The sequence below is a fragment of the Mya arenaria genome, chromosome 5 (assembly GCF_026914265.1).
Source record: "Mya arenaria isolate MELC-2E11 chromosome 5, ASM2691426v1".
Taxonomy (NCBI): Eukaryota; Metazoa; Mollusca; class Bivalvia; order Myida; family Myidae; genus Mya; species Mya arenaria.
Genome location: NC_069126.1, coordinates 9,278,422 through 9,298,992, shown reverse-complemented (window position 1 = coordinate 9,298,992; position 20,571 = coordinate 9,278,422). Strand labels below are relative to the sequence as shown.

At 34.4% G+C, this 20,571-nt stretch overlaps 1 protein-coding gene across 3 annotated transcripts; it reads right to left on the bottom strand.

The window, feature by feature from the left end:
* Positions 1-11,254: 11,254 nt before the first annotated feature.
* Positions 11,255-20,260, bottom strand: LOC128234734 (uncharacterized). 3 transcript variants are annotated; one of them, XM_052949189.1, is made up of 10 exons: positions 20,064-20,260; positions 18,574-18,771; positions 18,107-18,213; positions 16,425-16,566; positions 16,128-16,259; positions 15,387-15,569; positions 14,456-14,572; positions 13,184-13,282; positions 12,772-12,868; positions 11,258-12,295 (listed from the first exon to the last, which is right to left on the bottom strand). In XM_052949189.1, the coding sequence occupies exons 1-10, from the start codon at positions 20,122-20,124 to the stop codon at positions 11,611-11,613; spliced, it is 1,821 nt and encodes a 606-aa protein (XP_052805149.1). In that variant the 5' UTR covers positions 20,125-20,260; the 3' UTR covers positions 11,258-11,610. The 3 variants fall into 3 exon arrangements, with proteins under 3 accessions (XP_052805151.1, XP_052805149.1, XP_052805150.1); XM_052949190.1 differs by having other exon boundaries at positions 16,425-16,524; XM_052949191.1 differs by lacking the exon at positions 15,387-15,569 and having other exon boundaries at positions 11,255-12,295.
* Between the last annotated feature and the right edge of the window lie 311 nt (positions 20,261-20,571).

Here is a 20,571-nt window from a genome sequence, read left to right as displayed (position 1 = left end):
AGTCGGAGGCACTATCAGAATTCGACTGATAGTTTCAACAAACGCTTTAGTTCAGAAGCCGGACAACTTTGATTCGGAAGAAAATTCTGAACAATAAGGACGTTTTAAAGTACGCGGGTTAACATTACATCCATATAATAAATGATAATTCACAACACTGAAATGATCATATTTGAGTTTCTTTTCGTTGGTACTTCTTATAAATTAATAACGTTTTTGGAGTACACAATATAATGACGTTATTCAGATGAATCCGAAGACTGTAGGTCCCCAGAGGCGCAACTCAGTATGAATAATTTCTCGTGGTATTATATATTGTAAATGAAGAGATATGCGCGTATGATTGTTGACTCGTCAGATAGCACAAATGCTATGAAATATATGCCAATTTAAGAAAAGTGCGTGTGTGCGTGCGCGTGCGTGTGTGTGTTTTGTTTTTTGCGCGTGCGTGATTAGTTTTTGATATTCTAAAAATATGAAACAATACTGGTTAGCGACCTATTATTCGCCCGTACCACTTTTTCGCCCACCCAGTTAAAAGCAGTCAAAACGAAATATTTTACACAAATCAGTATGGCTTTTCATTGCGGCATCATTTTTGACAGATATCAGCTGTTTTTTGCGTTCAAATGTAAGTAGTATGTGGAATTTGACCCAAATAAACATTGTTTACACTTCTGACCTTGTAAGTTGAATGCGGGGATTACGTCATCACTGGCGCGCTCATTTGCATGAGGCCCTGTAAGGATTTTTTTTATTTTCATTATACCTTGCACTATCAGACGACATTATTGATTTGTCATTATAAAGTAAAAAACCGGTGTTAAATTATACAAATACCATAAATGTGTATTTTACGTTCAATTTTAGAAAAAGCAAATGGTAAAACTTGAAAACGGTGAAGTAATCGCTGAATTTTCGTCTAAGGGATGCAACTCAAATTTGAATTAATGATTACATTCTTGTACGGACATGCGTTGTCCCTCTTCGGAAGTCTATAAATAACCATACATAGTGTAGGTCATGTTTTAAGAAGGAATCCCGGTAGCTTTTACAATTTCTGCAAAGAGGTGGCTTACCGAGTAGGTGCTGTATCATTTTAAACATACATAAACAGCATGTAATAATTAACATATTGTATTTATTGATCAATTGTCGTTTTAAACGGTCGCTAGACTTGTCAAATAAAATAAAAATGTTTAAAGATATAGTTTAGTGAGAAATATACGAAAACATCGTATGAACAGCGAATTTATGGGGTGGGCGAATAATTGGTACAGTATGGTGCTTATTTTAGCGAAATTATAGGGGTACTTTGCACGTGTGAATATTCGGAATCCCTAGCTATTTTTAAAAACAAATTACACAGTTTTTGTCGGAAGGGCCGACCTATCTGAGTGTAAAGTTTTATCGTAATAGCTATCTTGTGTCAAAAGTAACATAGGAAAAACCTCCATTTCCGGACGAAAAGGGGTCGCTAACCAGTATAGATATGTTTTTGATTTATAATGTGTTTGAGATTATCATTCAGTTATTATATTATCTATGTTCAAAATAAATGAGAAAAAAAAGAAGAAAAGTTATAACAATTTGCGTAAACAATCACATGCTGTGAAGTGGTTTTATTAGAGGACTCTGTAAAAATGTGCTTTAAGGTAATTTGTCACGTTTGGGAAGAAATACAAACATGCCAATAATATAAAATTATTTGTAAGGCATATCGAAAGATTGAGTCATATTTTACACATGTTTAATCATTCTTTAGACTTTATGAAAATGAACATTTTGGTACAGTTTAATAAACAGTCTGGAAAAAGTGTCAACGAAAGTATGTAGGTTACAGACCACTATATAACTTTCCTATTTATTTTATAAGCATTTGACCTATTTCCATACGATATTAAACTGATTTCTAATGCTTCACGACCCAAAACACCATATATGGGAGGAAACTTCCACTTGGGAACTTAACTTTAAACAACGTTAGAAACAAAGTTAACATTTTATAAGAAAAAATAAATTGGTTGAGCATAACCACTGTGTATTCGAAAAAATAACGATATCAGATGCAGGAGAATAAACAATGCGGTGAAGATGTGAACAAAAGAAGAAGAATAACAAACTTCAAAACCTTTCAAGACGGAATGAAACTAATGGCCTGAGATGGATTGCTTTGATTCACTGCTTTGTGCTAACAAAAAGAAATAGGCTATTTAACAATGAGTAGTCAATTCTGCATTTGTGTAATTTGCCGTAATAAGATTATTACTGCAAAATAGCCGAAAGTTTGAAATGTTTGAAATAATTTTGAATTTGATTTAAATTATCATCACTTTTGACTGTTATTTATGAACATCTAATATGTAACGTAAAGTATCAATCGCACAAGTATTTTCAAAACAGATCTGATCATTGTTTATCTTTGATGATAGATAGATCGGGTTAAAGGATTGATAGATAAATCTTTATTCATTGATAAGTGAAATATTGGTTATTAAAAGCAAGAAAAAAGAAAGGAACAATACAAAATCATCATTTATTGTAGCATTATTGAATATTTCTACGATGTTGGTAAGCAAAAAGGAATGCCTTACATGTGCTGAACAGCTTCTTCATCGAGGCAACGTAAATGAGAAAAAATGCAAACGGAACTGCAACACTATTGCTGAACAAAGATAAATTAACATATTAACCATGTATTTAAAAACCTCTTACGCTGTATTAACATTTGTACATGAATGAGACTTTGGTGGCTGATACTGAAAACCTTCTCATGGTGAAGCGCTCGTACATGGAGGAATATATCAAGTGCAAATTGGAATAATGCAATTTAGAATGAAACACTATACATAACAACATGAGTGAATGTATACATCAAGATTTAACATACAATATGTATAAAAGCAATACTGGTAAGGTTATACATTTGTATTTACATATGTAGATGCATTAGTTGGGTGCTGCATGAGAAGAGCATATATAGCATAGTAAATTGTTTGTTTCGATGTAAGATCTTCATTCATTTAATGCTTTCTGGTGGTTTGTCGTTTTTCATTAGTGAACTAAATTTGATACTTCATTGTTTTGAAACAGTGAAAAAATATTTTGAAACAGTGTTCCGTAATCAAACTACAAGTGTAATTGCTCCCCTTGTGGTAACCATAGTATATACAAAACAGTATTTCTACAGCTACTTCCTTTAAATACAACATGTAGTGATAAATATAAATGGTTAAGGCCCCTGTTTGGTTTTCAAGAAACATTATTAACATTGAAATACATCGCATGCTTATTCTAATTTTAAAATATTATGTGTTAAAGTTTATTTTTGTAAGGTTAATGTTAATGGAACTCATCTATTTAAATTTCTTAATTATGATTACATAACGTGTATTATAAAAGAAATTGAAATTATTACGTCACAGCGCGTGACTCATCTGGCATGGGGGGATGCCAGATGGAATTTTCTAGCACACCGGATAGGCATTTCCGGTGACGTCAGCCGTGCTGGAAAATTCCATCTGGCACCCCCCCCCCATGCCAGATGAGTCATGCGCTGTGACGTAATACTTTTTATTTATTTTATTAAATACTTTATGTAACCATAATTATGAGATTTCAATAGGTGAGTTCCATAAACATTATCTTTGCAAAAATATATCTTCATAACAAAACAAAATGACCCTTAAAAGACGTGATATCGAAGGAACTTATTTACGTATGGAGTGAATACAAATCACTGCGCGTCATGACGTCAGTAAACGTCATCGCACGCGCTTTTTGGTGAAATGTACAAAAATGAGCTTTTTTATGCAGTTTCTTCACACACAAAATAATTAAGGTATGCTAGAAAAATATCTATCATGTGTATCCGTTCCGGATAAAAAAAACCGACCCTCGGGCACGCTGCGTAGCCGGTAACTCGGCAAGCCTCATTACCAGGCAACGCAGGTGCCCTCGGGTCTGATTTTTCAATCCTGAACGGGAACACATGACAGATATTATTATTCCAGCACGGCTGAATTCACCGGAAATGCCTATCTGGTGTGCTAGAATAAAGTAGAACAGAAGCTAAAACTCAGTTTGTCACCTTACCCCGAAACCTGACATGTCATGATCAATACCGAGTAGAACGCCAAGCGGCCGAAATTGCAAATAGTTATGTGTACGATTTTGCTACATGCACACCAATTATTTCACATGAATACATATGTTACTATGTATAGTAATACATTTGAACAGGGATTCCGTGATTATTTGCATGACTCAGCGATTATCAGTTTTGCGGCCCGGGCCGATATCGATTATCATTTTGCGGCCCGTACAACGTTCGCACGTGAATTCAATGTTCGCCTTAAAGTCAATTTTGGCGACTGTGAATTTTCGTTTTAACTGAATAATCAAAATTTATTGATCTGCTTGAACATATTTATTATATAGCTCCTAAAGGGAGGCAAACGAGAGCGCTGTTTAGAAATATTTGCCAGTTTTCATAACAAGTGTGGACTGTTAAGGCAACGTTTTTTATTCTGCGTTGACATTCAAAATACAAAAAGGACAGGAAGCTGTAACATTGAATTTACTTGAAAAACAGCAACCGTATATATATGTTGACATCAATTATACGAGGTATTGGTTTATTTAAGTACAAACAGTCGTTCTACTTGCTAAGAGTTCATGTTTATTGAATTTAATTGAGACATTCAGGACATGAAAAAATTGATGTCAGTGATTCGTACAGAAAAATTCGGATAGACGTGTTGTGGAATTTTCGGAAAAAGCTCACAATTTTCCAGTTTCAGGACATGAAAAAATTGATGTCAGTGATTCGTACAGAAAAATTCGGATAGACGTGTTGTGGAATTTTCGGAAAAAGCTCACAATTTTCCAGTTTCAGGACATGAAAAAATAGATGTCAGTGATTCGTACAGAAAAATTCGGATAGACGTGTTGTGGAATTTTCGGAAAAAGCTCACAATTTTCCAGTTTCCAAGGTGATCGATTTAAATTGAAGGGAATATGAAATGACAACAAATTACTATTTGCCTGTTTGCTTACTGAAAAAACTAAATTTAATTTGTGAGTGAGTGTACTCATCGTAGTCCAGCCAGAAGGAAATAAGAATGCACAACTGGATTGCAGGTAAACTTTAAACTTTAAACTTTACAACATAAGAAAAAAAAACATGTGTATTAGAGAGGTTAATACACGGCGTAGCCGGGCAGTTGTGTGATAATTTGCCCTCGTATTCAAAATGGCTCACTCGTTACAAACAAAGACGATTTACTTCCACGTTAATACAACATAAAAAATATATACTAAGGCTATCACTGCTGTATCACATTGTTCCTTATTAGCATCTGTTGCAGTTTTATAAGTATGACTATTTGATACTGGTTTCATATACACACAAGATTATACAACTAAAGCAAACTATTATTCCTACACATTTAAACTGCAAAATCGTTTAGATTGTATGATTGTTTCGACTGTTGCATCTTAACATGAAACGTGATAAAATGTATCATCTTAAAGATCTTACATCTATACAAATGTATAATGTTTATATCCGGATAGAGCGATTAGTGACACCTTTCATTGTTTGGATTGTACACACATTGTTTGCGTGTTTAAACAAAATGCTTAGACACGCACATAAAATAATAAATTATGGTAAGGCCACACCAAATTAATAACTTGTTCATCGGATTTCCCACACCTATTTCTTCAAAAAGCAAAAAAAAAAAATATATATTTTTTTATCACTTGCGCCCACACCATCTAAAAAAATTGTTATTTTTTTACGAGCGCTAATTTGATTAGTAGAATGAAGCCTTTTCCCTTATAACCGTGTTATTCGATCGTAACAATTATCAAAGCACCTGCCAGTTCAATCATGCAGCCGCTCTAATTAGAGTCAATGAACGATATAGACCCGGATACAAGCGTCTAGATGATCGAGACTAAATTGGCAACTTGAATTCTTAAATATTACGTGAACAAATGACAATTCTACCACCATTTAAAGTTTGATTAAATTTTGGACAAATGAGATTGTTTAATTTGGCTTCCGCTTAAAGTAAACGTATATATACTGGGCAAGAAGTGCTGAATTTCATTGTGAATGACAGTGATTATTCAACGTTTGAATTTGGTTCGGACATGTTTGACGTTAATTTGGATGACCGTTACCTTAAAAAGACAGTTTCCAATCGGTCATCTATACCTACTACACCTGTCCAGGTAAAAACTTCAGGTGTGTATTTTAACTTCTTTGTTGTTAGCAAATATGATGTATTTTTTTGTATTATTTTTGCCTTCAAAAATATACATTTAATGATTTATGTACAGTAATAGAAAAATGAAGTTTGGCCAAGAAACGAGCATCACTTTTCTTGTGTTATCATCAAACTGTTTCAGTAATGCTTACTACATTATACTACAATGAACATTTATGTATAATATTGCTTATTAAAATTTGAGATTCCTCCGATGCAGCGGATCATGATTTTCCTGTCCCGATGAGGCATCGAGGGCGTGCTCGTGGTGGAGGCCTTGGTCGCCGATGAGTCAATGTTCGTGGACAGAAGGATGACACTAAAAATTAATCTGACTGACATTCCTATGTGCCTCATGCAATCCAATGAGTTTTACCATTCACAAAAAAAAAACATCAAACAAGCCGGATTGTGTATATTTTGTAAATATTAGTCAAAAAGGATAAAAAAAGGTGTCAGACTGTGTGATTGGAAAAAGGTATTAATCACACTTTGTGTTGCGAATAAATGTTTGTAGATTATTTAGATGTTCATGTGTATATTTAATCTATACTTGGAAATCATTCAAGTGTTAAATATTTATGCTGATTGGTTTTTGTCTTTGAAAAATATTACATATTCTTGTATTTTCTTGAAATATTTTTTTGCTATATGAAAAAAATGACACAGTCAGTATTTTTGCAGTACAAAAAAAGTAAAAGTGTCTTTTGTATGACTAATACTTTTCTAAATTTGAACAAGATATTTAAAAAAAATAAGGAAAATCTGCAAGTTTAAAAAAGATAGGCGTTAAATTCTGAGAAAGTCTAAAATCAATCTGGCGCTGGCTGGAATTTTCTGTGACATATTTGGTGCTGAAATGGTTTACAATAGGGTGTAGGATTTTTGTAAATTCTCTTCCAGAACTTAGATGGCTACCAAGGCCAATCGTGTAGTTATTGCAAGAGTGATAGCTGTAGTTTATATTTGATTGCAAATGCTTATATTTATTTTGTGAGTTATTTTTTAAGTCACCTTGTTTAGTCATTTCCATGGCATGAGATTTGACAATGTATTTTAATAGATAATTATTTTTGACCAAGTTTTCCTAAGGAAAAGTGGAAAACCTACTTAATAGATTTGGATATGCCATTTGGCAGGCAGGTGGCTGTGACCATAGGCGCTTGTGACCAGGCTTTAACTTAGCCATGCATAGGGTATTTTGAAAAAAAAATTCAAAAAGGTTTAAAAACTGGAAAACTGTATTTTTGAGTTCTCTCATTTATTAAATATTTTAAAGAAATACATTTTCTTGATCTTAAATAGCATTTGTTTGATCTCAAAACTGATATTTGTATAGAATTATCTTTAAGTGTTATCATTCTTTCACTGAATGTTATCATTGTTATACAATATCATTGTTTATTAGTAATGGAATAAAATGTGGGCAAAAGTGAATTAAATGACTATATATATTTGTTCGCTCTTCGCTCGCTCCTATTTTTTGCTAAATGCAAAACAAATATTTTTATTATTATTTCGCTAGCTCGCAAGTTATCAATTTGGTGAGGCCTAAGTTTCAACGACTTCTATGAATGTTTCACCTGTCGAAATGTACCGCATTATATCAATTTGGTAAAAACCACGGACCTTGTGGTCCATACTTGATACATTCTGGCCAGGATAAGATCACGGACCTTGGGGTCCATACTTGATACATTCTGGCCAGAATAAGATCACGGACCTTGTGGTCCATACTTGATACATTCTGGCGAGGATAAGATCACGGACCTTAGGGGTCCATACTTGATACATTCTGGCGAGGATAAGATCGCTGACCTTGTGGTCCATACTTGACACACACTGGCCAGGATAAAATCACGGACCTTGTGGGCCTGCTTGTTACATTCTCGTGAGAATATAATCACATACCTTGTGGGCCATACTTGATACATTCTGGCGAGGATAAAATCGCGGACCTTGTGTGCCATACTTGATACGTTCTGGCGAGGATGAAATTACGGACCTTCTGGTCCATACTTGATACACACTTGCGAGGATAAAAACACGGACCTTGTGGGTCATTCTTGATACATTCTGGCGAGGTAAAATCACGGACCTTATGGCCAATACTCAATACATTCTGACGAGGATAAGATCGTCGACCTTGTGATCCATTCTTGATACATTCTTGCGAGGATAAGATCACGGACCTTGTGGTCCATACTCAATACATTCTGCCGAGGATTTGATCACGGACATTGTGGTCCATACTTTAAACATTCTGGCGAGTGTAAGAACGCAGATTTTGTGGCCAATACTTACTACATTCTGGTGAGGATAAGATCGCGAATATTGCGGCCAATGCTTCATACATTCTGACAATGATAAGATCACTGACCTTGTGATCCATACTTGATACATTCTGGCACGAATAAGATTGCGGATATTGTGGCCAATATTTGATACACACTGGCCAGGATAAGATCACGGACATTGTTGTCCATACTTGATACATTCATGCGAGCATACTATCACGTACCTTAGGAGCCATACTTGATACTATCTGGCATGATAAAACACGGACTTTAGGGGCCATGCTAGATACACACTTGCGAAGACAAGGTCGCGGACTTTGTGGTCTATACTTGATACATTCCGTCGAGAATAAGATCGCTGACAGTGTGGTCCATACTTGATACATTCTGGCGAGGATAAGATCACGGACCTTGTGGTCCATACTTGATATATTCTGGCGAGGATAAGATCACGGACCTTGTGGTATATTCTTTATACATTCTGGCCAGGATACGACCATGGACCTTGTGGTCCATACTTGATACATTCTGGCGAGGATAGGATCACGGACCTTGTAGCCAATACTTGATACATTTTGGCGAGGATAAGATCACGGACCTTATGGCCAATACTCAATACATTCTGACGAGGATTAGATCTTCGACCTTGTGATATATTCTTGGTACATTCTGGCGAGGATAAGATCACCGACCTTGTGATCCATACTCAATACATTCTGCCGAGGATTTGATCACGGACATTGTGGTCCATACTTAATACATTCTGACGAGATAAGATAGTCGACCTTGTGATCCATACTTGATACGTTCTGGCGAGAATAAGATCGCTGACCTTGTGATCCATACCCAATACATTCTGATGAGGATAAGATTGTTGCCTTGTGATCCATACTTGATACATTCTGGCGAGGATAAAATCGCGAATTTTGCGGCCAATGCTTGATACATTCTGGCGAGGATAAGATCGTCGACATTGTGATCCATACTTGATACATTCTGGCGAGGATAAGATCACGGACCTTGTGATCCATAATCAATACATTCTGACGAGATAAGATAGTCGACCTTGTGATCCATACTTGATACGTTCTGGCGAGGATAAGATCGCTGACCTTGTGATCCATACTTAAAACATTCTGACGATAATAAGTTCGTTGACCTTGTGATCCAAACTTGATACATTCTGGCGAGAATAAGATTGCGAATTTTGCGGCCAATGCTTCATACATTATGACAATGATAAGATCGTCGACCTTGTGATCCATACTTGATACATTCTGGCGAGGATAAGATTGCGAATTTGCGGCCAATGCTTCATACATTCTGACAATGATAAGATCACATACCTTGCGGTCTATACTTGATACACTCAGGCCACGATTAGATCACGGACTTTATTGTCCATACTTAATACATTCCAGCAAGCATAATATCACGGACATTAGGAGCCATACTTGATACTATCTGGCATGATAAAACACGGACTTTAGGGGCCATGCTAGATACACACTGGCGAGGATAAGATCGCGGACTTCGTGGTCCATACTTGATACATTCTGGCAAAGAATAAGATCGCTGACAGTGTGGTCCATACTTGATACATACTGGCGAGGATAAGATTGCAGACCTTGTGGTCCATACTTGATACATTCTGGCGAGGATAAGATCACGGACCTAGTGGTCCATACTTGATACATTCTGGCGAGGATAAGATCACGGACCTTGTGGTCCATACTTGATACATTCTGGCGAGGATAAGATCGCTGAGCTTGTGGTCCATACTTGATACATTCTGGCGAGGATAAGATCACGGACCTTGTGGTCCATACTTGATACATTCTGGCGAGGATAAGATCACGGACCTTAGGGGTCCATACTTGATACATTCTTGCGAGGATAAGATCGCTGACCTTGTGGACCATACTTGATACATTCTGCCAAGGATAAGATCGTGGACCTTGTGGTCTATACTTGATACACACTGGCCAGGATAAGATCACAGACCTTGTAGTCCATACTTGATACATTTTGGCCAGAATAAGAACACAGACATTGTGGGCCATACTTGATACATTCTGGCGAGGATAGGATCACGGACCTTGTGGTCTATACTTGATACACTCTGGCGAGGATAAGATCACGGACCTTGTGGTTCATACTTGATACATTCTGGCGAGGATAACATCGCGAACCTTGTGGTCTATACGTCATACACTCTGGCCAGGATAAGATCACGGATAATGTGTGTCATACTTGATATACTTTAGCGAGGTTTAGATCTTGATATTGTAATTTTAACTTTAACTAACCTTATTGCTGCTGCATACATTCTTGACAAAATCGGTACTAGGGAGTGTTATCAATATCGCACTAATAATTACTTTCCATGAATAGCATCGGTCAAACAAATCTATTAAGGGCGAAACAATACTTCGAAATGCACTTAAAATATGCGAAGCATGCATACAAAACTAGCACTCAAGGTTGCTTTGATCACAGCCACATTTTTACACAGATGCATTGATCATTTAATAATAAAGCAGGAAAGTGCGTTGTAAAATTTCTAATGAAATATCAATCATTCAATCAATCTACCAAAGTATCATTTAGTTTGATGAGGTGTTGGCCTTATTTATTATTCACTTTTAATTGTATTGAATACAATTAATAAGAATTACACTAATGAAATACACACTGTTGTTCTCTCTCTCTATATATATTGGTTATATTTCTTTAAGCCCAGTAGCAAAAAGTCAAAACATAAACCCTGTTTAATGGCAAAGGGTAAACGCCAAAGAACATAAAAACAAAAACAACAACAAAAAAACAAACAAACAAGAAACATGGAACAACAGCACAAAAGTCCACAAATAACACAGTGCATAAATACTTTATAAAAACTAGGTGTGTTTATCGTGGTTAACATTCAAGAATGTTACACAATTATGCACTATAGAGCTGCTTATACAAAGTAGTAGATATATATTACGTCTATACTTTATATTTATATATGTATATTTGTTGGTGTTTGGTGTTTAAACTGTAATATCATATTCATTTTCGATGTTTTTTTTATCTTGTAGTCCAAAGATGTTTTGCATCAGGTTTTTCCGTTCAGGTCGTTCATTCAGTTGGTTATATACCTCGTCAGTTTCGCTTTTGTTTTGTACTCCGTATACATTCTCCGTACTCTGTCTCTGTTTAGGACGTTCATTCAAATGGTTGTATATGTCTGAAGTTTCATTTTCGTTCTGTACTCCGTATAAATTCTCCGTAATCTGGTTCTGCTGAGGACGTTCATTTAAATGGTTATATGTGTCGTCCTGGTTTTCACCTATTGCGGCGGTCGTGCAATCATAGTCGTTAATTAGATGAGAAGTTATGTCGTCTGAGGTTCCTGAGTGGTTAAGATGGTCATATTCTTCCGGTTCCTGGCTGAGACTGTTGTGTATATGAGCAATATGATGAATATCGTGTGGATTGTTTTCAGTATTAGCCACCTTGTTAACATCGACGCTGTAGTCCTTCATTTGTGGTTTTCCTGGAGTATTGTTTTTAGTTGAAATGGGCAATTCTTCAGTCATGGAATATCCTTGATTTGGATAAGCCTTCGGGATGTCACGTGTTTCTGGCTCAGTGTACTTCGTATCTATGTACTGCATTGGTGATTCTTTGTTTGTCATAGTTGTTTTTCTCTCACTTAAACAACGTAGCCTTCCCCTGCAACAATTAAGTTATGTCCTAATTACTCCAATTGTTTAAAACCAATTCAAAATTATTAAGAAATAAACATTTATCAGTCAAATGTTTTCAATACATAGCTGTCATAACCTTAAGTTTTAAAATGCAAGCAGGTATCATTAAAAACCTGAAAAATTATCAAATACCATACGCGGACAACAAAGAAATTATACAAGATTATAGTACGTTGACACTGATGCGATTTCGATAGAACTATTATTAAAATTATAATGTTAAATTAAATCAGGAGGTTGAACATGGTCTAGTGGTATATGTGTCTGCCTCTTATCCGAGAGGTTTTGGGTTCGATTCACTCCAGGTGTACTTTCTCATTGCCGCTTATACCAATATTGGTTTTGCTACTAAAACCTTGAGAGAGATTCTTAAAGATTATTAGCTTTCGTCACAATCGTGTCCAAAACAGTATGAACAAGATAAATGATCGCTGTCTCAACCTTTTACTCAGTATAACGAAACTGACGATTAATATCCCCAGAACGACAACAGCTGAAACGCTAGCAGAAATCTCCGCAATAGGGACTCGTTGATCAACTGAAACAAAATGATGAAACGGACACTGCATTCAAACGATAAAGGCTAAGACGTTGCTACAAAACAATTATTTTCGAATACTCGTACATCACTAAAAAACCCCATCTTAATTAAGATATCGTGAAGTTATGAAAGCCCATATTTCAAAATTATAACTTCAAAAAATCCATGCCATCAATAATAAGTACGAATAAAACTATTTTTGTGTTATTAGGCTTATTCTGCTTTAGCAATAAATCAACACTATATCATGACAATAGGCTGATTCAATCTCTCTCAGCTTCATGTGTAGTTGCACGTGTATCTGAATGCCACCTTGTATTTTTGACCTGGTATCCTCAGTTGTTTCTAAAATGTTCGATGTGGATGTGGAACGGCCTTCTGTTGCAGTTGTTGCTTTTCCCGCAAAATTCGCTGAAAATTAAATTATAATTTAAAATAATTTTGTCCTTAATAACCTGATTATGTGTATATTTTAAACTTGGAGACAAAACTGTATGGTTTTTTTGGGGGGACTACTAATCATAGAAGTACTTGGGGCTTACCTATAAGTTTATTATATTTTTTTGTTGTATTATTAAGTTTTCTTAGGTTAATGTATACTTTGATAAAATTTACCATTTACGTTTTTACTTTAGTCGGGATTGTTCCAAGGCGGTACCTTATAATCCTTGATAAACACAACTTGTTTTTTTATATAGTATATATGTACTGTGTTTTTTTGTGGAGTGTTGTGCTGTTGTTTCATGATTCTGGTTTGTGATGTTCTATGTCTTTGGCGTTTACTCTGTGCCATTAAACGGGGTTTATGTTTAAAGTTCCGGCTTCTGAGGTTGTTTCTGTAGTTTTTCATATAAATATTAGTCACTAGCATAAAAATATATAACTGGTCAAAATAAGAGCAACACTAGTTGGAATAATGGTTTGACTCATTCTGTGGATCCTCTGAAAGTAAGACCAAAGTTACATCTTTCAGCACCAAAACGTTTACTTCTATGCTTTATTTTAACGTTATAACAAAAACTGTGTCAGGCATTTGCAAAGGAGCACATATCAATGTTCAAAGCGTCTTATTTCGTTCAATCGCTGATTGAAAGCATTTTCAGAAAAAAATATTAGTGTTATGAATATCAGCTTTATGCTTTTAGAATATCGGCTTATGTACATTTGTGTGCCATGACTTTGTTATTATCCAGAACAACTAGCCACACAGGTCAGAGTTACAAAACAGTGAGCGATACCAAAATATTTTAACTGCTTTTAAAGAGTGAGTTATCAGTTCAATGCCACTGATTCAATCCTATAAACCATTAAAAAGCATGGAATTAAAAATATGATACTGTAATTGTTAATGTTTATGTTTGTTTAACTAAACTAAATAAGTCGGCATTGTAATGATATTGACCAAATGTAATTGTTGCGGTCGTTTCGGTCAGACACCATCACCAATTATGTTTTTTAAATCAAAACTCGTCCGTTGATCATATTGGTAGAAGCAAGACTGTAGAAGCTTATTGAATTTGTAGTTATGGATTCAAATTAATTAAAATATTATTAACTTTGAATACAAAATTTAATATAACATACGTGTCTCACAAAGACTCTTTCGTCTTAAAGTGCCTTTGTCGTCAAACTGAACTTCAAGCCTCGTTCCATCCTGTGTGACATACGCGTGCTGTTTGGGTTTGTAAGTGGAAAAGGTTTCTGTAACCGTTTAATACAGTAATTAAATTTGCAGTCCTGTAGTTTGATATAACTTAGTGTATTATATTTCGATTGGTACTTGTGATAGATTGAATAATTTTTTGGATGTGATAAAACTATTGTGGAAACCACGAAAGTCTATGCCAAATTAACCTTTAACCGATTGTTAAGTTGTAGGTATGGGGGAAGTTAGTTTTCCAAATGTCAGAGAAGAATACAAGACAATTCATTACATATTCATTATAATGCTTACACAACGAAAACATATCAAAACATATCTGAACATATTTATAAACCTATAAGATATTGTATTCCCTTAATAAATAAAGTAGAACACACAGAGCAACAGAGTTAACAATCTCATCTGAACACTATACTGTCTTCTAAATATACAAAGAAACCCTAACAACATCGTTTTATTTTATCGCACACTACTGATATTATGATTAAGTTCCACTTACTTGGTTATCGTTCTGATATAGGTTTTAATGTATAAACGAAATCAAAGTAAACACTCTCCAAATTGGTATAAATAGAATATGAATTCGAGAGGAGTAGGATCATATGTTTGATCCTACTCCTCTCGAATTCATATTCTATTTATCCATTATTAAGTTCTACCAAGTAAGTGGAACTTAACCATGATATCATATAAATGTCTACAATACTCAAAATGTTGGATAAACGGATTTTAATGCTTCTAAATTGCAAAACTATCCAAGTCATAGACCCGTTTGGGTGAGAAATGGTATTACAGTAAAACAAAATGTAATTTATTGTTTTCTAAAACCTTGTTTATAAGGCAATTACATACCGTTAACTCGAAGTAATGAGTTCATTCTGAAAATGCCTGTCCAGTATGATGTGTTTATTGTTATGACTGAAGAATTAATGTGGCCATAAGTGGCTGGGAACATCCCTGCAGCGAAACATTTTTCTCCTGCCTCTGAATAATTACTCGCTGTTTCCGAAATGGCTTGAACTGTTCCGTTGATATCTTGGTTTAATTTATATATACACGTTATATTGAAATATTCCATCCTATGTATACATATATATATATAAATATATTTAACATTAAAAGGTAAACTCTCAAGTTTATATATATTTGTCATTCATCATTTAAGGGTACACTCACACGTTTATATACCCCATTCAACATTTAAAGTTACTCTCTCTGGTATATTTATATCTTATTTAACATTAATTTAAGGGTACTATCTTACGCTTTAAAGAGGTTGTAGACATGGAGCTTTTAAATTGTGCAATTCGTGTAACAATGTTAAGTCATTATTAGAAGTTTCAGTTCTAACATGTCTCTGTCATTTGAAGAGTGGTGTTTGCTCACCTGAATCATAAAATACTACATATGCATTTGATCAAGTTGTAAATAATCCCTCTCTCAGTGATAACGTTGGTATATTTATGTGCATGTTAAAATGATTTTACAAATTTCGTTGTTTAGTAAAATCTACTTAGATATGATAACAATTACAATGCATATGTTATAATTGTTTTAAATCTGTTTTAGTTACTATTTTGGAAAGCGTTTTACCTGTGAATGGGTTGGTACTGCAGATTATGCCTATTTTCCGTGACTGCCGATAAGAACACTTCATCCAAATGAAGGGCATACATCTAAGGCATTTCCAAGCATCTTTGTAACAGTTATCAGAACATATGGTATCTAAAAGTATTTTGAACATTTGAAATATAATATCCTGGTTTAAGTGTCATGAAGTTATGAACTAAATTCAACACAAGTACCGAATGATTAATACAAAGTAAACGTCGAGGAAACACACACTTGATTAACTCTAACATTACATATATTCAAACTTTAATTCAATACCATTTTCAACTGTGTAAACAGAAAAATATCTGTGGCCCTGTCGACCGCATTTGTATCCTTCTGTTAACGTTATGCTACAGATTGAGGTGCATTTCGTTTCCTTGGCAACAACAGCATTATCAAAACACTTGCAATCAATTTCCTGGTAGATGTATAATAGTTTTATTAAATCGATGAATATCACTTTGGATAAATATAAAATCTGAATTACCTTAAAAGTACCAATGATATTAAAAACACATCGCACTATGTGCACCACACATTTTCAGTTACAATTTTTTTTGACGTTATGTAGTTTGTTTACGTCAAACTTACATTCACTAAAGTGCTTGTCGTGGGTATTAATATAATTCTTACTGTAGGACAACGTTTATATAAAATATTTATTGATTTCAGTGAAAAATCGTATTCTGTGTCATAGAAAAACATATTCTTACGAATGGCAAAGCTCAAACGTTAAATAAAAAACGAGCTTATACAGAAATAAAAAAAAATCTGTTTCTTTTTTGCTTAATTTTTAAGTCTTATTGATATATGAATTAATGCTTCAGTGTTTGCTACGCTGCTACCTGTGAGACGTCCCTCACGCAAAGTTTTGACCGCTGAAGACGTAGTCGACGTTATTTCTACACTGGCTCAAGGAGAACTTGTTTTCCAAGTGTTGTTTCTTCATAATTTATTATTTACTCCTTTTTTAGTGCAAACATTTTATTAGCATTATTCAATGAACTTTTATCGGTGCATTTATGTTCCAAGTAATAACAGTTAATGCACGGAATTATTGGTAAATTGAATAGGGCATGAATACACGACCATCGTGTAAGCAAAGCAAATGTGATTTGCCATTGGATTTAAAACAAAATTTAGGGTTTGTTTTATGGTTTCATTTAACCCTCACTATAAAAGATCATTCTGATTCGCTTGAAGACGGGTAGTTTTCCATATAAAGAGCTTAGTTTGTTTTCCTGAACTTGCTGAATAAACATCGAAATTAGGTTCAAGCACGTTTCCTTTTGTAATTTGATTTGAAGCAAATGCTCGAACATTCAGCAAGTTCAGGAAAACTTTTGAAAAACAGGATAACCATTTTCTTAGAAACGGCATGTTACGTTTATTTCCAGAAATGTCTTTATTCAAACATATGAAACCATTTTAATATCAAATTATTATTTTTGACAACATATGCTAGTTCAAACGCGATGTGGTAGTTTACATTTTACTGACCGTTCCAAGGTGATACATTACAATCCTTGATAATCACTCCTAGTTATATATATAGAATATATGTAGTGTGTTGTTTGTGGAGTTTTGTGTTGTTTTTCTCTTTTTCTGTTTGTGAATGTTTTTTGTGCTCATTGGCGATTACCCTGTGCCATTAAACGGTATTTATTTTTAAACGTTCGACTACTAGACGTGTTTGTATAGTTGTTCATATAAATACTGATCATGGGATGTGGCAACAATCCTTTTTAAAAGTAGTTCATAAAGGAAATTATTTTTTTCCTTAGTTTGCAGTGAATATATCAAATATCACTGTTGTTATTTCACTGATTAAACTCCATTTGTCATCGCATTAAAATTATTGTTATTATCAATGTTAGATTTAACATTAGAAGAACATGTGCTACAAGCAATTGTAAGCTAGACTCAAAACAGGAGTTAAGAATGAAATACATCCAAACCTTATTGTCTGCTTTTCTAATTGCAAACGTATTGCAGCCACTCTTCCATCTGCACTCACTTATATTATGAACGATAACAGCACCGTTACTATTCATCTCATTGCAACCTAAATTGGAATATGAAAGTAAAACAATGTTGTGTTTATTTTGTGTCTAAGACCAAAACATTAAAGTATTGCATATACAATCTGGTTGAAATGAAGCGTGATTATTGAAAAATACAAGTTTTAATTATCTTGAGAGGTCCTGGACAATCTAATGACTAGAAAGGGGCAATTTTATGTACGCTTATACATATTTTATAACTCATATAAAGCATGTCAACAGGCATCCGTCTTTCAAGAAAACATACAATTTACGACTAGTAACAAATCACACTTCAAATCAATAACTTGCCATATTCTGTTAAAAAGTCAATGTGTTGATGAATGCAAAACTGTTTCAAAAACTAAAACAAATCATCTTACCGACGTATGCAAAACTGAGCTGCGCTTGAAACAAACCAATCCATAAACCCTCTTCCGGCATTGTCAAATTCGTTTCATGCTCTGTTTCGGCAAATATACCAGACTGAGTGTAATTCAGATTTGGAATAGCTAAGGTGCAATTACTATATCCCCAATTTGTTTTCTGTTCCGAAACGTAATACGGGCTACCTGAAATAACTAATAGAAGGAAATGTATATGTAATGATATCGTTTTTATAGGGTTAATACACCTTTTTGAGGTCGTTACCATCTGCAAGGGTCCGAAAATGGTTTACAGCCCGAGTGCGTAGCTATTATTGCATAGAATACACACCGTGGGAAACGTTTGTGTTTAAAAAAGCTGTTAAATGTCACGAAAATGCAAAAACAGTTAGTTCAAAATAATCTCCATACCAGATGTCATTGAAAAAGTTTAACATTAAGTTCATATAGGACCGCAAAATAACTCGGCAGTTGCATTTTTGTTTCGACGCCATTTTTTGCAGTGTTCGTTCGTTTGGAAAGTGTGTTGTTTTTTTTTTTAAATTGACTGGAATAAGATTACTTGGATTACTTGGATTATTTACACACAATACCTATTGGGTAATCGATTAATTACCGATATATTTCTACTATAACATTTATTTCTTTTGAGAACTAATTTAAGCCTGAAAAAATATAAACATGTTCTTGATAACATATACAGCATCTTCAACATCAGAGAAAAAAATATTTGAAATTTCTTTGTTCATTGCATACGACGTAATGCAATCATGTCCATATTAGTCGTTTGTTCTGAATAAAATCGACAGAAATAACTAATGTTCGGAGGAGTTGATCGTTTTAGGCTTAATTTAGTGCTTTTAAAGCAAACATATAGTCAAAACAACTGCAGAAAGTACTATCTAGTAAACACACATCAGCTTGCCGGGAAAAGACAACTCGGAAGAAAATATGTAAGTTAAATGCGGTTTATTTAATTTGTTGATATTTGTAAACAGCTATATATGGTGAAATTTGTTTTTGTGCAAAAGTTGGCATCGTTGACCCACTTTCGGTCAGAAACCAGGTCGCTCAGCTGCCATTGTTATGATGCGGGCCCTGATAGTGCATATGTAAAACAAAAAGCCGCTCATTAACGGGACGTGAATTTACTGAATAATGCACGTTTTCTACTGATAACGCCAGGGTTTTTACGTTTTAACGCACCTCGATAACGAACCAAAAACACACATTTTATGCAATAATTAATGTTTTTAACACATTGTTCAAATGATATGTTAATCAGCTAAAATAACATATATTTACTTTCTTGTTAAAGTAAACTTTTGATCACGTAATGAGACAGTTGGCTCGTTGTAGTTTAGGTAACGGTCAAAACTGTCTTAATTGTTACTCCAAATAACCATGAAATAAATGTTTTTGATTACTGTTCTTTATATATAAAATACAGTTGTATTGCTGATTGTTACAAATAATATTAAGCTTACCTCTCACATAGATGCAAACGGCAAGAAGAGCAACCCATTGTATCAACATTATGAAATCCATATACTTGTTTATAGTATAACGATCAACTTGGGAAGGAACTGTTACACAAAGATATTGAATTGTTTGAACAAAGAGTTATAAAAAGTGTTTTTCTTAAACTCAAATAAAACAAACAATAAAACTTCAATAGCTTTTGAACAAGTACTTGCATTTGTAAATATGAATCTAGCATCCGTATTGATAATTAATTCAGGAAATGTACACTTAAAAGCACTTTTCTAGTAAAAGGTTGAGGTTCATATTTCGGAAGCTCATTTTCTTAATTATATATTAGTTAACTCTATAAGTATCGCTTTAAATCAGTTTGAATGCATTTAGAAACATAGACCACCTCACTCATTTTTCAAATAGCCGTGATCACTCATCACAATCTGTCAAACTATTTGTCGGGACACATTGGATCACAGCACGCTGGTCGCACATACTGGCGCACGTGCACCCTCAGGT

Coding starts and splice junctions, on each gene's coding strand:
- LOC128234734 (XM_052949189.1), bottom strand. CDS start 20,124: ATGGATTTCATAATGTTGATACAATGGGTTGCTCTTCTTGCCGTTTGC. Junction 13,283..14,455: donor AAAGAGTCTTTGTGAGACAC/GTATGTTATATT, acceptor TTTAATTTTCAG/CGAATTTTGCGGGAAAAGCA. Junction 12,296..12,771: donor TTCGTTATACTGAGTAAAAG/GTTGAGACAGCG, acceptor TAATTGTTGCAG/GGGAAGGCTACGTTGTTTAA.